This window comes from Lissotriton helveticus, chromosome 10 (assembly GCF_964261635.1).
Source record: "Lissotriton helveticus chromosome 10, aLisHel1.1, whole genome shotgun sequence".
In the NCBI taxonomy this organism is placed as follows: Eukaryota; Metazoa; Chordata; class Amphibia; order Caudata; family Salamandridae; genus Lissotriton; species Lissotriton helveticus.
Window position 1 is genome coordinate 1094318433 of NC_136071.1, and position 23418 is coordinate 1094341850.

The 23418-nt window shown below is 46.8% G+C and overlaps 1 protein-coding gene across 4 annotated transcripts in view; it reads right to left on the bottom strand.

The window, feature by feature from the left end:
• Window positions 1-23418, bottom strand: part of PHKA1 (phosphorylase kinase regulatory subunit alpha 1) — a 1063236-nt gene that overhangs the window by 771375 nt on the left and 268443 nt on the right. For all 4 annotated transcript variants that reach the window (XM_078663812.1, XM_078663811.1, XM_078663813.1 and 1 more), the window contains exon 7: window positions 5547-5645. In XM_078663812.1, the coding sequence (XP_078519938.1) occupies window positions 5547-5645 (99 nt within the window). The remainder of the gene's footprint in view (window positions 1-5546; window positions 5646-23418) is intronic.

Sequence of the window (23418 nt, forward strand, 5' to 3'; positions counted from 1 at the left end):
ACCTATGCATTCGGCTCCCCTGGGGCAGGTATCCTGGTTCCTAAGGTTCCTAAGGTATCCACGGATTGGGTGTCTCTCTAACCTTCTGTCTTCCACAGGGTTTCTTCAGGGTCCACTGGGAAGGGTCCTTCTTCTTTAAAAGTGCAACCCACTCTGCACACAGCCTCCTTGGGGCTCTGGTTACCTAACTTTGGGGGATTCCTGGTTTCCCGGCACTTCTATGTCTTCTGGGTACAGTCTTGACTTAAGTCGTGGTTCACATCCACTATTTTAGTACCTGTTTCTATTGTAAAGTATTGTGTGCATTGAGTGCATCTCCGGCTAGGAGATGCACTCAATGCTAGTGAGTGTTAGTGAGTGTTATATAAAAATACATCTTTTTATAAATACACAGTGTGGTTCTTTTTCACTTAATTGATATCAATAAGATTATGCTCTGGTAAAACAATCTGCTTTACCCTCCTTTTTTACTAAGCCCGAGGGCTGCTCTCCACAACAACCGCTTAGAGAGCTTAATAAGGTTGTCTAAGACCACTAAAGGGTAGTCTGGATCGGTGCAGAGTGCTCACTTACATAAGTGTACACCAGGTAACAAGCCAGCTTCTCACAGTGATGTTCCTATATACCTATGCTGGTTGAGATGGTAATGGAGTGGGTCCTATAGTGCATAAAAAGGTTTAAAATATCTGTCAAAGCCAACACAGAATTCAGATTGTGTGTAGATTTAAGATGTCAGAATGAAGCCATTAGATAGATACATTTAATTTACCTAATTTAAAAGAATTACTATCATCTGTAAGTCATGGCACTGTTTTCTCGACAATTAACTTATCTAGTGCGTACCACCAGATCGAATGAGAAAATGATTCTAGGCATTTTACTGCTTTTATAACAACTGATGTGGATTTTCAACACATAATAATGCCTTTTGGGGTGGCTAGTGCATCAGCTGTATTTCAAAGGGAGATGATAAGATTATTGACAAATGTGAATGAGGCAAAGGTATTTCAAGATGACATCTTGGTATTTGGAAAGGATAAAATTACAGATGATGGCATTTTGGATCATTTACTATCGATCCTCAGTGACAAATGATTGACAAAAAAAGAGGGAAAAGTGCAAATTTCATAAAGACCAAGTAGAATACTTAGGCCATGTCTATTTCAAGAGATGGAATACGTCCTAAGGTTGGTCACGTTGAAGCAATATTGAATGCCCTTGAACCTACTTGTGAGGAGAAATTAACATTATTTTTGAGCGCTACAGAATTTTTTTTCAAGATTAATAGAAAATTATCCTATGAGTGGGGACAAGAGCAATCAAATTGCTTCATATGTATTAGGAAAGAGACTTTGCAAGCTCCCTGCTTCAAGCCATTTGAGATTAATGTTAACTGTATGATTTCAGTGGATGCCAGGGGTTACGGTATTGGGGCAGTCTTGGCTCAGAAAAAAGGTAAGGAGCAAATGGATAGTGGCATATGATTCACGTTCATTAGCCCAGGCGGAAAAAAGCTATTCCATAATAGAAAAGGAACTACTGGCGGCATCCTGGGTTGTGCAACGGTGTAGATTATTAATTTGGGGAAGTAGGTTTAAAATCTGTATGACCATAAACTTTTAGTGAACAATACTTAAGCCAGGGTGGAAGGGGGAAGGAAATTATCTCCTAGGTTAGCAAGGCTGGCCTCTTAGCTGCAGATGAAACATTTTGAAAGTTAATTTGTACCAGGCAGGAGCAATGTGATTTCTGACGGGCTGTAACAACTTCCTTTTGAATGTGAAAATAGTGAAGAGGAGAGTAAGCATGTAGAATGTGATATTGCATTCACATATGAATATTTGTTATGTGGCATGGTAAAGAAAGCAGACCAAGAAAAGTTCTTATCAGCAAAGGACTGCTGGCAAGAAATGGAGAAGGATGTTGAGTTACAATTGATTAAGACATATACTACCAAAGATTGGCCATATGAATCTATGATGAGAGGGGACGGTTCCACATTTTGAAAACTAGAGGAGGAGTTGTATGTATGCAATGATATGGTATTAAGAGGAGATAAAATTACTCCTCCAAAGGGGTAAGTGAAATGTTGATGAACAAAGGCCATGAGGGACAAGGAGGTATGTCCAATACTAAGAGGAACATTAAGGAGAACGTTTGGTGGCTAGGGATCTGATGTAATGGTTGATCGATGGGTAAAGAATTGTACTATGTGTGCACCAAGTAATAAGGTTGCTAAGCCATGCAAGATACCTTTGGCCACAGTGGAGTTGCCGGACAGACCATGGAGAAAATTAGCCAAAGATTTTATGGGACCCTTTTTCACAATGCCAACCAAGGAATGTTTTGCTATTGTGCTAATTGACTACTTTAGTAAATGGTCTAAGGTTCGGATGGTAGGGAGAATTATTGCAGAAGTTAGCGGATGTGTTTGTAAGTGAAAGAGTGCCTGCAGTGTTAGTGTCGGACAACAGTGCACAACTAAAGTCTGATAAGATTAAATAGTTTTTGAGAAAACATGATATAAAGCATTCAAGGGTAGCATTGTACCATCCTGCAGCGGATGGTCAGGTTGAGAGAGTCAACAGGGTCATTAAAGAAGCAATCAAACTCGAACTGAAATCAGGGCTTACGCAGAGGAAATCATTACAAAGTATGCTTATATCATATAAGATAACTCTGCATTCGGTTGCAGGGAAAATGCCTTTTGAACTCGTGAGAGCGAGGAAACCTACTACAAGTCTAGTACCTTGGTCGTTAATGGAGAAAAATTTTAAGAAATGTAGCAATGTAAGGGACAGTGAAATGAGGGCAAGAGTGGAACAGTATTAAATGCGCACAAGAATGTACCATAGTAATGGAGCTGCTATTCCTTAAGTAGTGGAAGGCCAGTATACCTGCGTCAAAGGACCAGGATTCATTCAAAAGGGGAAACCTCGGTGGACAAAACAATTAAAGATTAGTAAGGTGCTAGGAAGTGCTGTCCAATTCGAGGATGTAAAGATATGGAACTTCTGTTGTGTGGCGGTGTGCAAAAATGAAAGAATTGAGTCTGACATGGTTGATGAGAAGTGTGAGGATGAATGTGGTGGTTACATGATGGGAAGCAATGCTAATGAAGGACTGGAAGAAATCGAGAGGATCATCTAGAGTGTAAATATGAAGGAAGGCTTTAGTCAGAAAGGAATACCCCTTTGACCACTTACACACTTACCATACAGCTCTTACACATACTGCCTCACGCCAGTAACATGAGAATGGACAAAAAGGATGTGATCAACCAAAACCAAATCTAAAAAAGGGATACAATTTGTATTAAAAAACATATAAGTCAGATCACAATCAATTGAAAAAGGCTAAAAAACAGTACATACATTTAAAAATGTCAAAAACAAATATGACTTAAAACCCAGTACATCTACATGTCGTACAATAAGAAACATTACAAATTGGGAACAAAGAAAGAAAGGACAGTAATTCCTAATTTTGATGATTTAATGGTTCCCTCTCTAAAACCACAAAACTCTCTCCTGGTCATCTGGTGCCCACCTAGCTACCTGCCTATTTACTGGTAGGCATTCCTAATTTTGATGATTTAATGGTTCCCTCTCTAAAATTAGGAATTACTGTCCTTTCTTTCTTTGTTCCCAATTTGTAATGTTTCTTACTGTATGACATGTAGATTTACTGTGGTATTAAGTCATATGTTATTTTGACATTTTTACATTTATGTACTGTTTTTTAGCCTTTTTCAATTGATTGTGATCGGACACATATGTTTTTTAATAAAAATTGTATACCTTTTTAGATTTGGTTTTGGTTGATCACGTCCTTTTTGTCCATTCTCATGTTACTGGTGTGAGGCAGTATGTGTAAGAGCTGTATGGTAAGTGTGTCAGTGGTCCAAGGGGTACTCCTTTCTGACTAAAGTCTTCATTGGCACCCTTCCCCTTTGGTTGGCAGGTCCCTCTTTTTTATTTGGAGAAATGAAGGAAGGGACACCCTCCAGGTGCAGCAAAGGGGAAAGAGGGTCCGGCTTATCTTGGGGGTTACGTTGTTGAATGAGTTCTAGATAATGTAGTTAAGATGGTATTGAATTTGTAGTAAATTGTATGTGCAGTAAATGCTAATTTGCACAATATTATGTGTAGTAAACTGTATGTGCACTAAATGCTAATTTGCAAAATATTCTGTATTGGTGTAAGTGTTAATGAATGCAATGCTGTAAATTGTATTATATTAGGTTATGTTAAACATTACTGTAATCTTTACATTTTGTTGTTAATATAAAGGGGGAAGATGTGTGGCATTAGCCACAATGGAATGTAGAATATAAGGCTGGCATCCGCAAGCAAAGAGTATGGCGTGGTGGTGAAGGGAGGCTCTGGGGATGGCAGTTGGTAGTTTGAAGATAAGATCTTTCAGTAAATATATCCTGGGCCACCTGTGATGTGTAGAGGGATTAACTTAACAGAAAGACCAAGCTTTTCATTTCCACTGACAAGCCAACGATGCACAATTGAATGGTTTACTAAAAGCAAAGCCCCTCTAGAGACTGTCCTGTTGACTTTTGTTTGGTTCTGATAAGAGCACACCGTATCTTACACTTCTAGAGTAGCAAAGCCATACGGCCTGATATCACCTTGAAGGTTTGTGATTCTTGAATACTACCATGATCCTGAAAATGTGGGTATAAAGGCTTTGAACACCTTGTGAGATGAGTCTGTTTTTTACTTAAAAGGCTTGTGAACCACACTCCGAAAACCCTACTTGGGCGATGTTTCTTTCTGCACAGTGAGTTTATACAATTTCAAGAATTTAACAAGTTCTTAACCACATACTTTATTTCGTCCTCGGACATTTATTAAGAATTTTCCAATGAAAATGTAAATTCTACCCCATTAATGTGTTACCCATTAATGAAAACATCTAGGAAGATCAGGCAATAAATCTTCTTCACATCTTTCTATGCAACGGCTACCTATCGAACATCACTGGTGCCGTACTGGCACGTTAACAAAATCCAAAACACATTCATGAGTTGCTTGCCAGTGCATCCGGGGTATCAGTATGCTGAATCAGTCTCTAGCAGTATGAGCATAAACTCTATACACATCTATACCATAACTCAACACTGCTGAGCACTCAGCTGCACAACCAATCATAAGGTCCTAAACTGCCTCCACCCAAAACACCAAGCATCCTCACTTTTTCAACCTTCAAGCTCAAAGTGAAGGTCGAGGGCTCAGGGTAACCTAAGCAATATACAAATGATCAGTAGCAAACTGGTACCTTCAGTCCCATATTCCTGAGTGAACATATCTAAACTGATTCTCATCTTAGGAATTTTATTTTTGTTTTCACTTTTGAAAAGAAAACAGCTTAGAAAAAGACTGTCCCTCTTGATGCTGCCTTCAATGTTACTTTTATCAAGCAGAGATACAACCTTCTGCAGTTGTCAGGTGGGAAATGGTAATTGACACCTGAACGTAGTGTGTATTATTTTATGGTCAGGAGCCACGCACAAACATGTTCCAGCTGAATACCTGGCAATGCTGCACCTCATCCGACAGGACATGGATGACTGACTGTGGACCTCCTTTAGCTCCAAAGAGATCTAGTTCATCCAAAGCTTCCAAAGCCGCCTGCAATGAAGAGGGAGAAAAAAAGACACACCATCAATGAGATTTGAAGAGCTCAGAAATTAAAGTAGAGTTAATGCTTCAGCTGCAGCCATACCCACAGCTGCAAAATGCTCCCAAGTAGGATTCAATTTGGGATTGTACTAAGATTCCGACTCAGACCACTGTAGGAATTAAACTTGGTGGTCTACTAGAAATTTGGGCGGTTACTGGAAATATTCTTAACATAAAACTGCTCTTGTTAAAGGGCCCAGGCTCCAACTACCACAGAATGTTGACTGAGGCCAAGCTCTCTTTCTCTTAGCAAGTAATTAGAATATAATACATCCAATGTATAGCAATCTTCCAAATTGGCTAATTTGTGCGCAACAACAAGAAAAAGTTACTATCCAATACAATCAGGCCATTATATATATATATATACATAATGTAAAAGGAGGTAAAAGCTAATCATATACTTTTTTTGTTAAAAAGCAACAACAAGGACACCCATGATATCAATGTACTTGTGCAATGAGCGCTAGTTCTGAAGCAGGCGTCAGCAAGTCATTATGTTCAGAAAGTGTGGAGAGAAGACAATCTAAAGCTTCACAAACACCATGCTTCAGGATGGCAGCACAGTGGCTACGAGCTTAAAAAATTAACACTAATAACTGCAGGGCAACATGCATGTTCCACGCCCAGCTCCATTACTAATCGTCTTCACACTGAATGTGCCAGAAATGCCACAAACAGAACTTTAGACCAATTGCTTGTCACTCAGATATACAAAACTCTAAGGGCACGGATCAGAGGTATTGGCTGCACACATAGAAAGGCACTTGATTCAAAAGATGCAACATCAAAAAGGCTAGAAAAGGGAAATGCACTTTCTGATGGATGCATCTAACACAGATTCCCCCCCTTTAGAATGTTCCCTAGGCTCCAGACTGGATCCGGAAATTTTAATAGCAGTGATCCCACGTGCTGCTAGATGGAGTTGTGCAGCTCTTTGTTGACGTCATTCTTCGCTCTAACCTGGATGCCAAGAAGAAGAGCCATTTATAAGCACAATTGCACAGCAATGTCAGTTCCTTCATTTCAGCGGCTTTGAATTTGGATCTGGAGCCTTCCTCCCTGCCGTTGACTGATGAATTCCTTCTCATTTCATTCATGTGTGCAAGGGAACTATGTCCCCACTCAAAACTACAGGATTCAAACTGTGTTGTGACTTCTGTAAACAGACGTCAGTGACAGGCCCGCACGAGGACTGCCGCTGCTGTTTGGGATTAGGGAATGACTCAAAAGACGAGTAAAGAATATGACCTTATGCACCTGAAGGTGATCAGGACTGTGGAGCCAAGCTGTACATTGCTGAACTCCAAAACGAGCCTCGGACTAGCAAAAGGCCTACTTTAAACAAGGGTACAGATTGTTCAAGCTCTTGAGGCTACTCCCACAACAGTCTTCTTCTTCATGATTAACGTTGCCCGGTAAGTCAAAAAAGAAATGCGAGAGGTCGAAGGGGAACTCAACCGCATTCCCACCAGTCTGTCCAAAGAGAAGTCAGGCAGGTGGTACAGTGCCAACCGATCTTGCTCCCAATCCTTGGTCACAGAGCTGATTTCACAACTGACCCCATTAAACCCAGACTTCCCAGGCCACAGGAAAGGCTGCAGAAGGAAGAGGCATTCAAAGAGGCCATGCTGCTTAATACTGGCACTCTTCTGTTTCATCTGGCATACTTTTGTCCCTATGGTTCCACTGGGCCTCCAGTCAGGTTAGCAAAGGCATCGAGGCAAGAAGTCAACCATTTCCAGGCCCTTCCACGAATCCCAATGGACTGGAGACACGCCAAAAGGGTGTGATAAGGAATCATATTGAACGCCGCTGACAGATCCAGCATAACCAGCACCGCCTCACCTCCAGCATTGAGGTTAAGTCTGATGAAATCTACCACCTCCATCAGCGCTGTTTCAGTGCCCAGATTCGCTGGAGTGCAGCAGGTTGTTGCTTTCCAAATATAGGGATAGCTGTTGATTAACGTGATTTTCTAGAACCTTTGAGAGGGCCAGAAGTAAAGAAATGGGCCTATAGTTGGCCGGGTCCATTGGATCAGCCGGAGGGTGTTTTAGTAGCAGCACAATTTTAGCCTGCTTCCATGTTTTGGGAACAGTAGCCGACGAGAATGAAGTATTGAGAAGATGATTTGCGATAGGATTGATGGCCACTGCGTCCCTGGACAGCAGGTTATCCGGCCAAGGATCAGACATGCAAGTCCACTTTGCATAACAAGTCATATATATTTTCTGCATGTTTAGGGAGAGAACGTGCATTAATCAAAGCTGCCACAAAACTTGGGACCCTGCAACATGACTGCTCAAATTTGCCATGGACCCTTAAGTTTGTGTGAAAACTACTTTGAGTACACTTAACCTCTGACCAGACCGGAGAGTCTAGGCAGAGAGGTAAGCAGGTTCGTGTTAGGGCAAGTCTGTGTCAGAGGAACTATAAGAATAAAATAGTTTACCTAAAGAGTTCGTACCGGCATAATGGCTGATGCTGGATGCTTCCAGGACGCTGACGGGCGCAGACGGACTTGCCTTTGGCGCCTTCTGCCCGTGCGCGTCAGCACTGCATCCTTCCTTAAATACATCAGGGCTGGAGAGGCTAGAGCGCATACTCACCACAAAATGGCGGCTCTAGCAGTCCCAAAAGTAGGAAAAATGGTTGAGATGCCTAATTTATGTAAATAAGCAGAATTGATTTTTAGCTGCTCCCTCCTTCAGGTATATTAGAAATTGTGGACAGCGTTAAAACTGCTGCAGGTCAAATTCAGTTTAAAACATTTTAAAACAGACAAAAAAGCAAGCTCAGTTCTGGCGAAAATACTCTCGATTCCACCTACTGCAGACAGATTGAGGTCGGGCCTAGACTCCACTACAGTACACCAGGTCCCAAAATGCTCCAATTCCGACAAAACTCTTCCTGGTGCATGAAGCCTTCTCCATAGGTTTCATGACCTTTTTGGGTTATATTTTTATCAGCTGGACAATGATGAAGGTAATGATGGGGATGATTTCCCCCCAAACAATAATGATGATGACATTTACATGACTTGAAAGATGCAAGTGGCATGGAGACCTCCCCAGACACAGGTCTGGTATCATCCACTAGATACCCTATGGAAGAGAGGCTAGAGAGCACATCTTTCCTGAGGTGTTTAGGCATACCGCTTAGGTCCTGGACCTACACCTACCATCAGTGAAAGTAAAACCCAATGTACTGACTGAAGTTTTGCACCCAGGGCCAGCTTCATCTGAGCCCAAACTCCCATTTAATTACGTCTAGACTCATACCCTTATGAGTACCTCGGAAAAATCCTGCTCTTGCCTACCAGTAAATAGGCAGGTAGCTAGGTGGGCACCAGATGACCAGGAGAGAGTTTTGTGGTTCAAACTTTTACGAGTAAGGTTAACCCTAATGCAATTCCCACAACAGCCGTAATGGAATTAATACGGGACTGCCCTGTTAGGTCATTAACAGACTCCGAGATAAAAACAAGAAGAGGACCTCCCATGAGAGGAGACCCAGCAGGTCCTCACACAAATACAATCCGGTCAAGCATGGGGGAATTTCTCAAGCAGATGGCCTGTGAGATTGTGCTACTACTCCATCAAATGTTAGGCGGTCCAGAGTAAGAGCACACTCCCAGTTAACATGGGCGTGGCAACGATCATACCCATACTTAAGGCAAGAAAGCCGAGAGAAAGCTCTGAATCCTCCCTGACGATGTTGCTAATCAATCAATCAATCAATCATGGGTTTTTTTGCACGACTACTCACCTGTGAGGGTCTCAAGGCGTTGGGGGAGGAGAGTTCATTGCCGTAGTCGAGTCTGCTGGTGACCTAGGAGTGAGTGACGGTTTTCCTGTGTTTGAGGGGGATCCATTTGAAGGTCTTACGTAGGAGGCGGAAGGTGTGGAAGCAGGAGGACGAGACGGAGTTGATCTGGCGGTCCATTTTGAGCTGAGTCCAGGATGATTCCCAGGTTGCGTGCGTGGTCCGCGAGGGTGGATGTTCTTCCGAGGGCGGGGGTGCCACCAGATGTCATTCCAGGCGTTGAGATTTGGGCCCATGATGAGGATTTCCGTTTTGTTGGTGTTTAGTTGCAGGCAGCTGTTTTTCATCCATATGGCGACGGCTTCCATGCCTTCTCGAAAGTTGTGTCTGGCTACTCGACACAGATAGGAAATATCTTAGCAAAGGTGTTAGCGAACAGACTGAGGAAGGCGATACTGGAATTGGTACACCCAGACTAAAAAGGCTTCATGCCACACAGGTCCACAAAACTTAACCTATGCCGCCTGTACAATAATGACAGCTGCAAGAGACCAGACTGTGCCACTGGCCATCACCTTAGTAGACACGAAACATCTGACTTGGTGTAGTGGCTCTTCTTGTTTGAGACCCTAAAGAAAATGAGCTCATCATATGAGGGCAGAATAGCACTCCCGAATGTTAACAAATATCACAGAGACACATGTCAGTGTAGTAAATGATTGGGAGTATGCACCCCTAGACGACCCTGCACACAGACTGGACCATGGAGGGCTAGGTGAGAAGGGACAACTCCATACCCTATACAGCAGTAAAATGGGAGAAGGCACCCCACCTTTTCCCACCACAGTGGTAACCACCTGGAGTCGCTTAACCAGCGAAACGGGGTGGGAAAAATTACTGACACCAAAAATCCCACAGTGGCAGGGGAACAAATTGGGCCCAGTGAACAGCCTCACAGGATCCAAGGCATGGGACTGGATAGGTCTGTCCACGCTTGCAGGCATGGAATGAGAAGAGAATAGTCCAGGAGCATGATATGAATTCCAGTCAGATGTTCAAGCACTTACAACTCCGCCATGCGCTTTGCGCTCGGTTCGCACCTGAGGAAGAGACAATGGGAGAGTCCCCCCTTGAGAGACGGCTGCTGAACAGCCATATGACCGCCAAGGCAATCTCTCTCACCTATAGAACAATGATGATGAATGCACTGGGAGACCTGGGCAAGCTACGGGCGCGCTGGTGAGCAGGCGTGGAGGACAGAGGCGACGAAGACTAGAAGGGCGCCCAACAGTTTCCCAATGAGGTGGTCCTAGAAGTGCACCTCCGCTTGATACAACTAAAAATCGTGCACAGGTCCTACCACACTAAGACACTACTATACAAAATAGGGCAGGAGGACCATGATAAGTACTTGCGAGGGTGTGGGTGGCGTGGAACCTTTCTCCACACAGTAGGACTGCCCGAAGCTGGGACAGTACTGACCAGGCTAGAGACCACAGTGGGTACACAAATGGATGGACAGACACCCCTGGTACTGCTGAGTATCTGGAGGGGATCAGACATCATATCAAAAAGCACTGGTTAGGGGGGCGTGGCTAGCAGCCGACGATGGCGGCAGCTTAGAAGGCGAGCTCCGAGGCTGAAGAGGCCTCCTCGCAAATCCGATTAACTATCCGATGATTAAACACTACCCTGCGTGTAGGCACTGAAGCCCGGGACCGGGGGGCACACCCGGCGGCAGCCAAAACGAAAATCCGACCGAGGGAAGTGGAGTTTGTCACGCAACTTGTTCGGGCCACTGAGCGCAATTGAAGCCGGGAGGCTGACTACCTCCGGGACCCGACAGGAAGTACTGCGGACTGGGCTTCGAGAAACCGAAAGCTACCGCTGGCGGTGCGGCTCTGAGGGCGAGAGGTGTGCACAGACCGTTGGAGAAATCGGACTGCGGGTGCCTGTGAGCCGGGACCATCCGGTGTCTGCTGCGACCGGATCGGAGCCGGGGAGCGCCCCGGACCGCGCCCCAGAGACAGACGGACCTGCCGAGTCCGAGTACGGACCCGCCATCTTGGATCCAGGCCCGCCGGCGGATCGGAGCGGAGGACAGAGCGGGAGGCACCTGCATCGGTGAGGTGCCCGGATTGTAGCGTGGGGGCCGCGGGAGTCCCCGCTCGGACCTCGGAGCGCGTGGCTCGGGGGTCCGACAAGACACCGCTCCGACCCATTCGCCAGTGCGGACAGAGGGGGTCCCGGTGGCGGCACGACAGTTCGAGGCCCCGTGCCCCGCGCCTTGCATTGTACACCACCGCGAGGGGGTGGTGCCATTACCCCATTTGACTCGCCCGGCCGGGGAGTGGGCGGAATTGCTAGAGTGGTCGCCGCAGAGAGTGACATCAGAGGGACATTGGCAGCGACAGACGTTGGGCACGCTCCTGCGGCGGCCGGGGTGATCACGACGAAGGCCACTTTCCTATCGAGAGCCCCGCCGACCATCAGCAACGTGACGGGGCCGCAGTGTGGGCAGCGTTCGGAAAAGAAGGCGACTCCAGTCCCCTTGCTGCGAACCACCTGATCCGACCCCCAGGCGGGCTATAAGAACTGCCGGCCCGACCCGCGCGACCCTCCATCATTGTGGCCTGCGGGACAGCGTGAGCGGCGGCGACGTTGGAGGAACTAACCAGCGGCTGGGTCCACTCGCATCGATACTCCTTGGAACTCCGTGAGCCGTCGCCGGAGTACCTGCGGTTGGCCTCGGCTCCCTACGCCCGTTGTCCCTGGCACCTACTCCTCGGAGATTCACCGCCGCGACGACGGCCGAAATGGCGGGTAAGGGAGCGAGGGGCAGCAACACACAATCAAGGCTCGAAAAATATGCCTTTGATAAAACGTTATCCTCCCCGACGGAAGCGAAAATGCAGGCGAACAAAACGACCGGCGGGGGGGGGAAGAAAGCGACTCTGGAGGATGTGATGCGGGCCTTGACGCAGGTCCAGGTGACAGTGGGGTCGATATCAACGGAAATTACGCTGCTGCGAGCGGACTTCCACAAAATGTCCGAAAGAGTGAACTCAATGGAGGTGGTCACAAAGTCTCTGGTGGAAGACGTCTCGGAATTGCAAATTAATATGGAGCGGATCTCGAAAGAAAACAAGGAACTGCGCGAAAAGCTGGACGAGCAAGAGGGACGCTCAAGACGGAACAACATCCGCATACTAGGGGTTCCTGAATCGGAAGACACTAGAGCTATGGACCTGTATGTGGAGGGCCTGGTCCAACAAGAACTTAAACCCAAGGGTCTTTCAGCATTTTTTTCAGTGGAAAGAGCTCACCGAGTCCCTGGGGGTCGCCCTAAAACGGGAGCATCTCCGAGACCAATCATTGCCCGACTTTTTAATTTCAGGGATAGGGATGCGATCTTACAAGCGGCGAGAAACTCCCCCCGATTAAAGTTCAAAACTCAACATTGGCGTTCTTTCCAGACTACACGGCTGAGGTCGCCCGCAGGAGAAGAACATTCTTTGAGGTTAAAAAGGAACTCCGAGCGAGAGAAATCCCCTATGCAATGCTCTTTCAGCTAAACTGAGAATAGTGGCGGACAATAAAACCTGTTTTTTTGATACCCCGGAGTCGGCGCACGAATGGCTGGAGGGATGGAGAACAACGGGCTTGCCTCGCCGCTCCAATAGACCAAACAGACACCGCAATAATGGCACGAGACCGAGCTCCCAAGTATCCGGTGACGATGCGGGACAGCATTCCCCACTGAGCGAAGTCCCGGACCGTGAAGAAAACGAAGAACAATGACTTCCCGTAATTGTAATGATGAGCTGAAAATGGTTCTGGCCGGGTGGGCCTCCAAGGACACTGGGCAGAGGTCCTCCGAGGATGTGATGGGGGGCCGCTGACTCCGGAGAGTCCTTCACCCCAGCGAGAAAGTACTGTGTTTTGGGTTTGGGGTAGGCACTCTGCTATGTTGGGGGGGCGGGCAGTTCCAAGTCCGTTTAGCAGGGGGGCAGGGAGGGGGGGTGTTGAGGGTTGGGAGGTTTTGTATTTAACGGGTAGTTTTCTGGGCCTAGATTGGTTGGGTAGGTACACGAATGCAGCATGGCGAGACTCGGGGAATTTAGTAGATCATGTTCATAGTGGCACGTAGTCACCCTTTACCATACACATTATGGGACATAACACACGGACTGACTTAGGGGGGGCAGACCGCGGGTTGGGACCAGCGCCACCCTTACATCTCTTATCTTGAAATGTGAGGGGACTAGGGGATAAGGTCAAAAGAGGCATAGTCTTACAACACATAAGGAGATTCAGCCCGGCCCTGGTCCTGCTGCAAGAAACACACTTGACAGGTTCGGCAGTACATGCACTAGATAGGAAAGGCTACCGTATGATTGCCCGCTCGGAATTCACTAGGGGGTCCCGAGGTACAGGGATACTGATGCACCGGTCCTCCAGGTACTTACTTCACTCCACGAAGATAGACACTCAGGGGCGATTTGCGGCGGCAATTGGACAGTGGGAAGGGAGACCGCTGAATGTGGTCTCGGTATATATCCCGCCGGCCTTGCACTCGACTGTACTCCCAGAACTGGGGACTTTTTTGTTGGGACTCCCAGATGGGGATCTCATAGTGGGAGGCGACTTCAACGCGACGGTACATGATGCCTTAGATAGATTCCCGATACGACCTCAGGCTCCCGGACCGTCCCGACTGACGGACTTCCTAGAAGCACAGGGTTTGATAGACCTGTGGAGAAGTTTTCATCCAACAGCCCAACAATACACCTATCATTCAGCGGTTCATGCTAGCCTCTCCAGGATCGATTATTTTCTGGCGTTGGGCCATGGACTCTTCACTATAGATGAGGTGCGGATTGAGCCGAGAGGAATCTCGGACCATTCCCCATTAACGCTGACTCTCTCCAATCCGGAGCGATCCCAACAACGCATTTACCCGATCTACCCAGGATATCTTAAGGTACCCCAGGTGACCAAAGCACTCAAAAGAGCAACCAGATGCTACCTCGCGCAGAACGAGGGTTCGGTGTCATCCCCTTCAGTCCTATGGGAGGCCTATAAAACGGTTCTCAGGGGGCATGCAATATCCACTATAACACGGCATAAGCGCTCCCAGAAACAAGACCTACTGCACGTAGAGGATGACCTCGCCAGGGCTAATGAAGTACACATGGCGGACCCGAACGGGGATACGCTGCATGCGCTCCAGTTATGTCAGCAACGTCATACCGATCTTTTACGCCGTAGAGAGGGAGTCAACTTGGCGGCAACGGCGAATAGGGTATACGAGATCGGGGATAAGGCCAGCAAACTTTTAGCGTGGCTGGAGAAGAAACGGGAGGGGCAAAGGTCGATCCTACGACTAAAGGATTCGGAGGGGGTGGTGCAAACTCACCCTGCTCTGATAGTCGACCTACTGGCTGATCATTATCAAACAGTGTATACTCCTGAAATAGCAGTTACGCAGAAAAAGGCGGAGACGGCTCTTCTTGGAGTGCCCACTCCCACGCTGTCGCAAGACGGGGTGGGAGAACTTGAAGCTGACTTGACGACTGAAGAGTTGCAAGCGGCTATCGCAGCGTTGCACCCAGGAAAGGCCCTGGGCCCTAATGGAATACCAATTGAGTGGTACAAGACCATGTCGGAGACACTGGCTGCACCCCTGCTTAATATGTTCGTAGAATGCCTGGAAAAGGGACAGCTACCACTTGACCAGCGCATGGCGACTATCGTGGCGATCCCGAAGCCTGGCAAGCCACCGGAGGACTGCGGCACCTACCGGCTGATTTCCCTCCTCAACGCTGAGAGTAAAATCTTAGCGAAACTATTAGCCAATAGACTATTGCCCCACCTTGCCCAACTAATTCACCCTGATCAGTCGGGGTTCATGCCTCATAGGAGTACGGCGATAAATCTCAGACGTCTGCATGGGGTGTTGGCGAGAGCCCCGTTGTTGAGGGAACCCGCAGCAATCCTCTCGTTGGACGCTAAAATGGCGTTTGACTTGGTGGAATGGCAGTACCTCTTTGCGGTCCTACGGCACATGGGATTTGGCCCGAAATTCATCGCATGGATTGGGCTATTGTACAACACTCGGGTGGCGCGAGTAACAGCAAATGGCCATGTCTCGAGAGATATTCTGGTGGCAAGGGGCACGAGACAGGGCTGTCCGCTATCGCCATTGTTGTTCGCCTTGGTGCTGGAGCCATTAGCCACGGTCATTAGAACCACCAGGCTACTGCGAGGAATTGCGTGGGAGAATGACTGGGAGGACAGAGTGTCGTTGTACGCTGACGATATGTTAATATACCTAACCGATCCGGCGGAGGGGATTCCCGTGTTGTTGGCAATGTGTGAGCGACACGGTGCAGCCTCAGGATATAAAATTAATTGGACAAAGTCGGTACTCTACATGCTGCATGGGGATCCGCCGCAATTGAGTGAGAACTGTCCTCTGCTACTAGAGGACATCTCCTTCAAATATTTGGGAATCCAAATCACGCGAGAACCCGGGACCTTTCGAGACATGAACCTGAAACCGCTGCTCGATAGACTTAAGGCAGATGTCAGGCATTGGAAGTCACTTCCGCTGACGCTGTTGGGACGGGCGGCGCTTTTTAAAATGATGGCGCTGCCCCGTTTCCTTTACGTATTGGAAAATACACCGGAAATGGTCCCACCCTCCTTTTTTAAACAGATATCGGGACACTTGTCAGGCCTCTTGTGGGGGAACCGACCGGCTAGGGTTGCGCAGGCGAAGTTAGTTAGAGACTGGTATAGTGGAGGAATTGCGCTCCCGAACTTAGAGCTCTACTATTGGGCGGCTCACCTCAAGGTGATTAACCAATGGATGCATGCTTCTCAGAACGACCCGGCGTATCTAGCAGACCGGCGACAGCTGGGCACTACTACCATTTTAGCCCCACTTTACAATAAACGTCTAACTGCGAAATTGGTTGGCCCGACTAAACACACTGTTACTTTATGGCACAAAGCTCAAAGACGACTGCACTGGGAGGGTGTGATCACACGGCTTACACCCCTATGGGACTCCAAAGCCCTGGGGAATCTACGTAACAGCAAGGGGTTCACCCAATGGGATAACATCGGGATCTCCACGGTGGGTGACATGTGGACGAGAGATGGGGTAATTACATTCGAGGCCCTGAGAGAGCAGTATGAGTTGAGTGTTGCTGAAACATACCGGTACATACAGATACGACACGCCTTAAAGGCGGCAATCTCACCAGGTACACAGGTCCCAGAGTCAGCTCCTTTAGAAGACCGACGTCTTACAGATTACATGGAGGCTAGCGCCACCTCCCTCACATACCGCAAGCTGGTGAACAATCTGCCTGACCCATTACAGACACCGAGACGCAAATGGGAGGATGAGCTCGGGGAATTAGACGAGGAGAATTGGAATGCTGCACTAGCGTCGCCTAGAGAAGCTGGAATCTCGGCGAGATTCCGACTAGTACAATTTAAAATACTGCACCGGGTATATTACACACGCACTACCCTCCACAAAATTCAGAGGGCGGACCACCCCTACTGTCTGAGAGGTTGCGGGGAAGAAGGCACACTATTTCATACCCTGTGGTCCTGTCCTAGCGTGGTAGAGTACTGGAGGCGAGTGATGCGCACTGTCGCCCAAACCCTCCGAATCCCCATTACTCCTGATCCTAGAGTTTGTCTGCTGAATATCTGGGGCCCGAACAACCTGACTCCACAGGGGCGACAATGGGTAATTATTGGAATGATACTAGCAAAGCGGGACATAGCGCAGAAATGGGGGGCTCCGGAAACACCTACTTTGGCGCAATGGTGCAGGAATATGGACATGCTCATGGTGATGGAACGTGCGGTATATCAACAAAGAGCCAACCCACGTAAATGGAACAAGCTGTGGTTGCCATGGAACACTTATAGGGGAGAACTCTGTGATCCACTACCTGAGGAGGAGGATGTAGATAGTTCAGACGAGGAGGGAGAAGTAGAGTAGATGCGGGAGGCGGGAGGGGACCACACATGTAAATGTAAATGTATTTCGATTTATATAGCGCACGAATCACCCAGGGGTCTCAAGGCGCTTGCTTAGGGAACCCGTCCTGGTATTCCCCTGTGAGATACCCCGGCAGGGTATTCACAAGGTGAAAGCCAGGCATCCCGCCACGAGGGGCCGTAGTGGAGATTAAGCAAGCTATTGCCCAGAGTCGCAGAGTGTGACCCCGTGAGTCGAGTAGGCACCGGAGCGAGAATTGTCGAGTCCGTGGAATTTTTGAGCCCGAGACCCGCCGAGGCGGGGAATCGAACCCTGGTCCACGGCTGATCTCAGCTTCCGGGTCTGCTGCCTCTAACCACTGAGCCACGCTTCTCCACATTGCTTAGAGAGGTCCTGTGAATTCAATACACCACTGATGTGATCGAAACTCGTACATCCTGTGAGATGCTAGGCCTTACTCAATATGCTGCTGCAATGGAATATAGTGATTCATGTTGTTTTAATGCTATTAAGTTACCAATCTATGCCCACACAGTTGGATGTTAAGTTAAAAAGAAAAAAACCTTGTTGCGCTATTGGTCGGTGGTGGCTGAATGTTGATGCGGCACCGACAATGATATTCTGCTACATGATAACTCTTATTGACACAACAATAAAAACATTTTTTTTTTAAAAAAGCACTGGTTAACCCGGGGATGCTGTTGGCAAAATGGGAAATAATATGGTAGAGGGGAAGGGCAGATAGACCACGAATCCAGGACTGGGTGAAGGAAATGAATAAATGCAGATCAATAGAATGAATGGTCTACAAGGGCAGAGGAAAAGTTTGGGAAAATATGGGACATGAGAAGGCTGGGACATGGGAGGAGGCTGGCCCATCTGGGAGGGTAGGGGGAGTGTGGGTGTTTCACATCAGCAAGAAACAGAATTGCACCAAAGCCTGGGAGGAACCACTTATGTTCGACCAGCCACCAGTAAAGATAGATTGCTACCTGGATCTATGTTCAAAGGGATACTTTGGTAACCCGAGTCGAGGTAGACTCACAGAGGGGAGAAAGATGTGGGGTGAGACAGTGCACAGTTTGTAGTTGTATTGTGGGTTGCTTCACCGAGAGTATGTTGCCATTGGCAACGTAATACTTAAAAATCTATAAAATCTTAATTCAGAAAATACTAAAGTGGAAAGAAAAAAAAGTGCATTGTTACAACTTCTGCACAATGTAGTTTCCAATAACGCCATCTCTTGGTGACGCATTCAGGCTAGAGTGGAATATGCAACTCATGTACGCCTTTCCTCCACTGCCTCTCCTGAGCCAAGTTCTGAAGAAGGACAGGAATCACTGGGCCTAAATCTTCTTACTGGCTCCGGATTAGGCCAGGAGAGTGTGGCACCTGGAACTTCTGTACAAGCATATGTCCTCCCATAATGCTACTGCTGCAGGAGGACTTTCTTTTGCAGCAGCAGGGCAGGTTCTGCATTCAAACCTACACAATCTACAACTCCATGTGTGGAGATTGAGTGGTGGCTGTTGGCTGCTTTAGATATACCAGCAGAGGTTGTGGAGTACATCTTCACAGCCAGGTGTGCCTCTATTAACCCAATGCCTGCTTCTGTCGGCCATTGGCCGACGGCAGCACTACCTCGCTAGCGCTGCCGTCGGCCAACGGCCGACGCGGCCCCGCCCATTTTTCGGAAGTGCCGCACTGCCGCAAAATCACGGCCGCAGGTAAGGGGTTAAGCGTGGACCTTGGACAAGTTTGTAGCCTAGTGAGGAGTCTATATAACAGACCCTTTACAAGCCAAACTGTAGGACGGGATACGGTTTGTTTTGTCTCAAGCCCAGCAAACCCTTGCAGTGGGCACTATAAACATTTGTCAGCCCTTTTCACCTATTGTGTTTACTAGACCAACCACCGTTATTCAAATCACCTGTTTGAATGTGTTTATTGAAGATTTGACACATGGTGCCTTTCAAACCGTTTATGATACTGCAGTGGGGCCATAAGGTGGTCCTCAGTTTCCTCATGTACGCAGTTTCACATTGGGCAATCTATCATCCTCTCACTGTTTGTTGCCTTGCTTCACCCCTCGAAAAAAAAGAGAAGCCATCAGCTGAACCTCAAAGGAGCCCTAAGCTTCTACATCAATCGTACTATAGACCACTGGGTGGACGATCAATTTTCTGTGGGATTCGCTGTGGCAAAGAAAAGTATTGCAGTGCACGAAAAGGAACTCTGTCACGGGGGATGGTCCTCTGAATTAAACCTACTACGCATTGGCCAAGAAGCAGCCTACAGAAAAACAGAGGGCTAATTCCACCACAACCCAGGCTGTTACCACTGCTTTGAATTGCGTAGTGCCTGTTTTGGGGATTAGTCCGGCTGTGATGCGGGCCTCAGTGCACACACCCACCAAGCACTACTGCCCTGACAGCCAGGTCTGGTGGGAATGCCATTTTGCCCCACTCGCTCCTGCAGCACTTTGAGGTCTGAGTCCACTCCATAGGCGCTCCACCTTGAGGAGGTACTGATTTGGCAGCTATTCTAAAGGTGAGGAATCTACAGTTAGAAGTAACCATCAGAACAACATTTTACTTACCTTCAGTACTGCTCTTTCTGGTGAATACTCAAGCTGTATATTATTCACCACCCTGAGACCTCCCCATATTGTGGAGAGCCCTCTTTTTAACACCTAAATTTAGAGATTTGCACGCAGGTATGACAGATTCAGTTGTGCTCTGCAGAAAGAGTCAACAAAGAAACAGACATCACCACACATATGTGGCTCAGTTCAGTCACTTCCGGGGTGGCATTGAATCAACGTGGCGCAGCACGTGCCATCTAGCACCGCACGGGAGCATGCTCAATCACTTCCAGGGTGGCCCTGAATCAACGTGGCGCCGCACAGTGCCACCTAGCACTGCAGAGGTGCACTGCTATAAATAAGATTCTGGATCCAGTGTAGGGTCTGGGGAAAATTGTTGGTGAGGGATCTGTGGTTAGATAAACGTCTCTCTGCTTGAAGAACTGCAGATCTCAGCAGTGGTAACCATTGTCAAAAGAGGGTGCCACAGTTTAAAATATCTGCCAAAGTTTAGTACTGATGATCATCCACAGTTCCGTGGCGCGTTCCCTGTCAGAAAACACATGCTGGGAAGCATAGAACTGTGGGGGACCCCTGGTTACAGGTTTACCTATCAACAAGCTTCCTCAAAAAGGTTCTGGGGTCCTGGTCCAAGAGAACACATTGGAGAGTTTGTAATATTTCATAGGCCCATGGAAAATACATTACGGAGAAAACTGACAAGTATTATAATAGTAATGAGACTGCCTTATATGTATAAGCTTCTGACTACTCAGAGCAAACAAAAATATATTTTTTAACGCTTTCAAAACAGCTTGAAAAATTATCCTGAATGACATAGCCAACCATGTAACTATTTCAGTATATCTCAGAGTAAACTAATGATTGATTCCTGGAACAGAATGCATTAAGATATCGCAGTAAAAGGGTAATTACTCAGATACAATAATAAAGCAATTAGCCGGTAAAAGAGCAGCTGCGGAAAGCACAATCGCTGTGATGCCACAGGAGGCAACGAACTGCTTAATAATTCATGATAAATTCAGACCCATATTAACGAAGTGATATTCTTCAGTTGAAGGGTCATTATGTTGTCTCATTGGAATCCTAAACACCATCGATGTCATCACAGAAAGTCATATTACTCATCCCCGCTCTCATCGTCACTGTCATATCACATTAGGAATCCAATACCCTGCACCCAAGAATGCACAAGGCATAAATAACCCATTTGCTGGACCAAGCAGACTCAGGACGGGCTTCTCACAACCCCCGTCTGGTTGTGAAAAGAATGCCGATCCCCGAAATCCATGTTCGCAGTGATCAGACACATCTTACACCTTAGTCCTGTGCTCCCTGTGACCATTTCGGCTCCCTGGCCTTCCTATTTTATTTACATTTTTAGGTTTCATAACTGCCGATACAATGGTGCTCGCATAGATTATTTGCTCTGAGGTCTGCAACACGGATATTTTGATTTTGTTGCTATTCGTCTGAATCAACACAATCTGTGTTACACATTTATATTTATACAATCCCATAGTATAAGTGTGTAAACATTGCACAACAGAGTAAAAGTTAAATAACTTAAGTGAGACAGAGCATGTTTTGGAAGTAAATATTTTTATTGAGGTGTTAGGCATTACACTACATCTCTACGTCCTTAAGCGGCCAACACATATTTGACACATATGACATCATCTTTCGCCATTCAATCAAATCGGTAAGCAATACAGCCAAACCATTTGAATAAGCAAACAAGAAAATCATAACGTTATTGAAACGTGACCCTGCAACTGATTACCCCTGTGGGGGAGCAGTAGTTAGGGGGAAGGGGTGTGTGCCTCACAGGTGTAAATTGCTAAACCGGTGGCTATCCACCAGCATCTAGTGCTCGAATAACCAGTCTCACAATGCAGAGATGTGTCATCCTGCTCAATCAAATCGACCCAGAGTTATCCAACAGGGAGGACGCACAGCGTTTAGAAGGCCTGCGCACATCATTTTATGCTCTGACTTCTATTTTGCCTCGAAGCATCAGCGGGTACCATTCATTTTCCTAGTCAGTTGTTCCATGGCGAGGATGAGCCGCAGTCTGGGAAAATATCTGAGTTAAGGGGTGGTGGGGGTCTGCCTTCTTCTAATTATGTGCAATAGTACATTTGGGGGCTCCCAGGTATTGCAGTACCATATGCCATTCAGTTTCTAGCAATTCTTTAAGTTTGCTAGGCTTCAAATCCAGGAGCATTAACTAAAATAAATGAAGAGTAAAAGGAAATCGATATCCCAGGATACCTAGTAGCGTGCAAGCCACCCCATTCTAAAGGGGGCAGATTTGACTTCTGAAGGACTGAGAGCCAAGTGCACCCAAAAAAGATGTAACCTTGGACGGCATCTTAGCTGGGTTTATCCAACTTTGAGCTTTTGAGTGCTAAGTTCAAGAATACCCCATATCTTAAAAAAAAAAAATCAATGCTGTGGTGTGCTGAAATTAGTTTCCAAGTCCAATGCATCAGTCATCCTTACCAAACTCTTGCTCTATCACCTGCTGGAAACAAAGAGAGCCTAAAGGTAGCTCCTCAAATAAACTTGACTGGGATGAGTCAGCAGCATCTATCCCACCTCAGTTCATCACTAGTTAGCCTAGGAGGGTGCCTCGGTCCCAGTCTACCAAGTTCAAATGACTTATATTAGAATTTGGGCTTAACTGTTTTCTATTGGCATTTTTTCACTCCATCTGTACAAATTCATAACACTTAATCCCCAAAACCAATTGGTGTCATTTTAAGTCATTTCATTTTACTTGCGTTGCTAAACTGACTTGGGAATTCTAGCTCACTTGCGTCTTGAATTTAATAATGTTTGTGGTGCTGTTTTCCTCTAAGGAAAGGCTGCCCGCTTGTACCAAGCTTCCTAGAAGAAGCCCATTATTCCTCACAGAAACGTTCTTTAAAAACGTTAGGCACTAGATTGTTTAACTCTGTGGGTGCTCATCCACTACTAACATGAAGACTGATGCCTCTCTTCATCCTAGTTATTAATTTATTTTGCCACACAGCATATTGTGCCAATATTAGTGTCATTTTGGTCCCCAATTTTGCCTATCTTACAGAGCAAAAGTTATAATGAGACCTAAACTGGAAAACACTACTTATTGATCCACTTAATCTGTACTTCCTTGACCTGTATGCACGAAATGTGCAATATAGAATTTGAGCTAAACACATCAAGCAGCTGAAACCTCCAAAAAGTTCAGGATTCGCCTACAAGACTGCACACGCAATAGTAGCAAAACAATCAGAGAAAGGGAGTAGCGCTTCACCACTTATTGTCCTACTGCT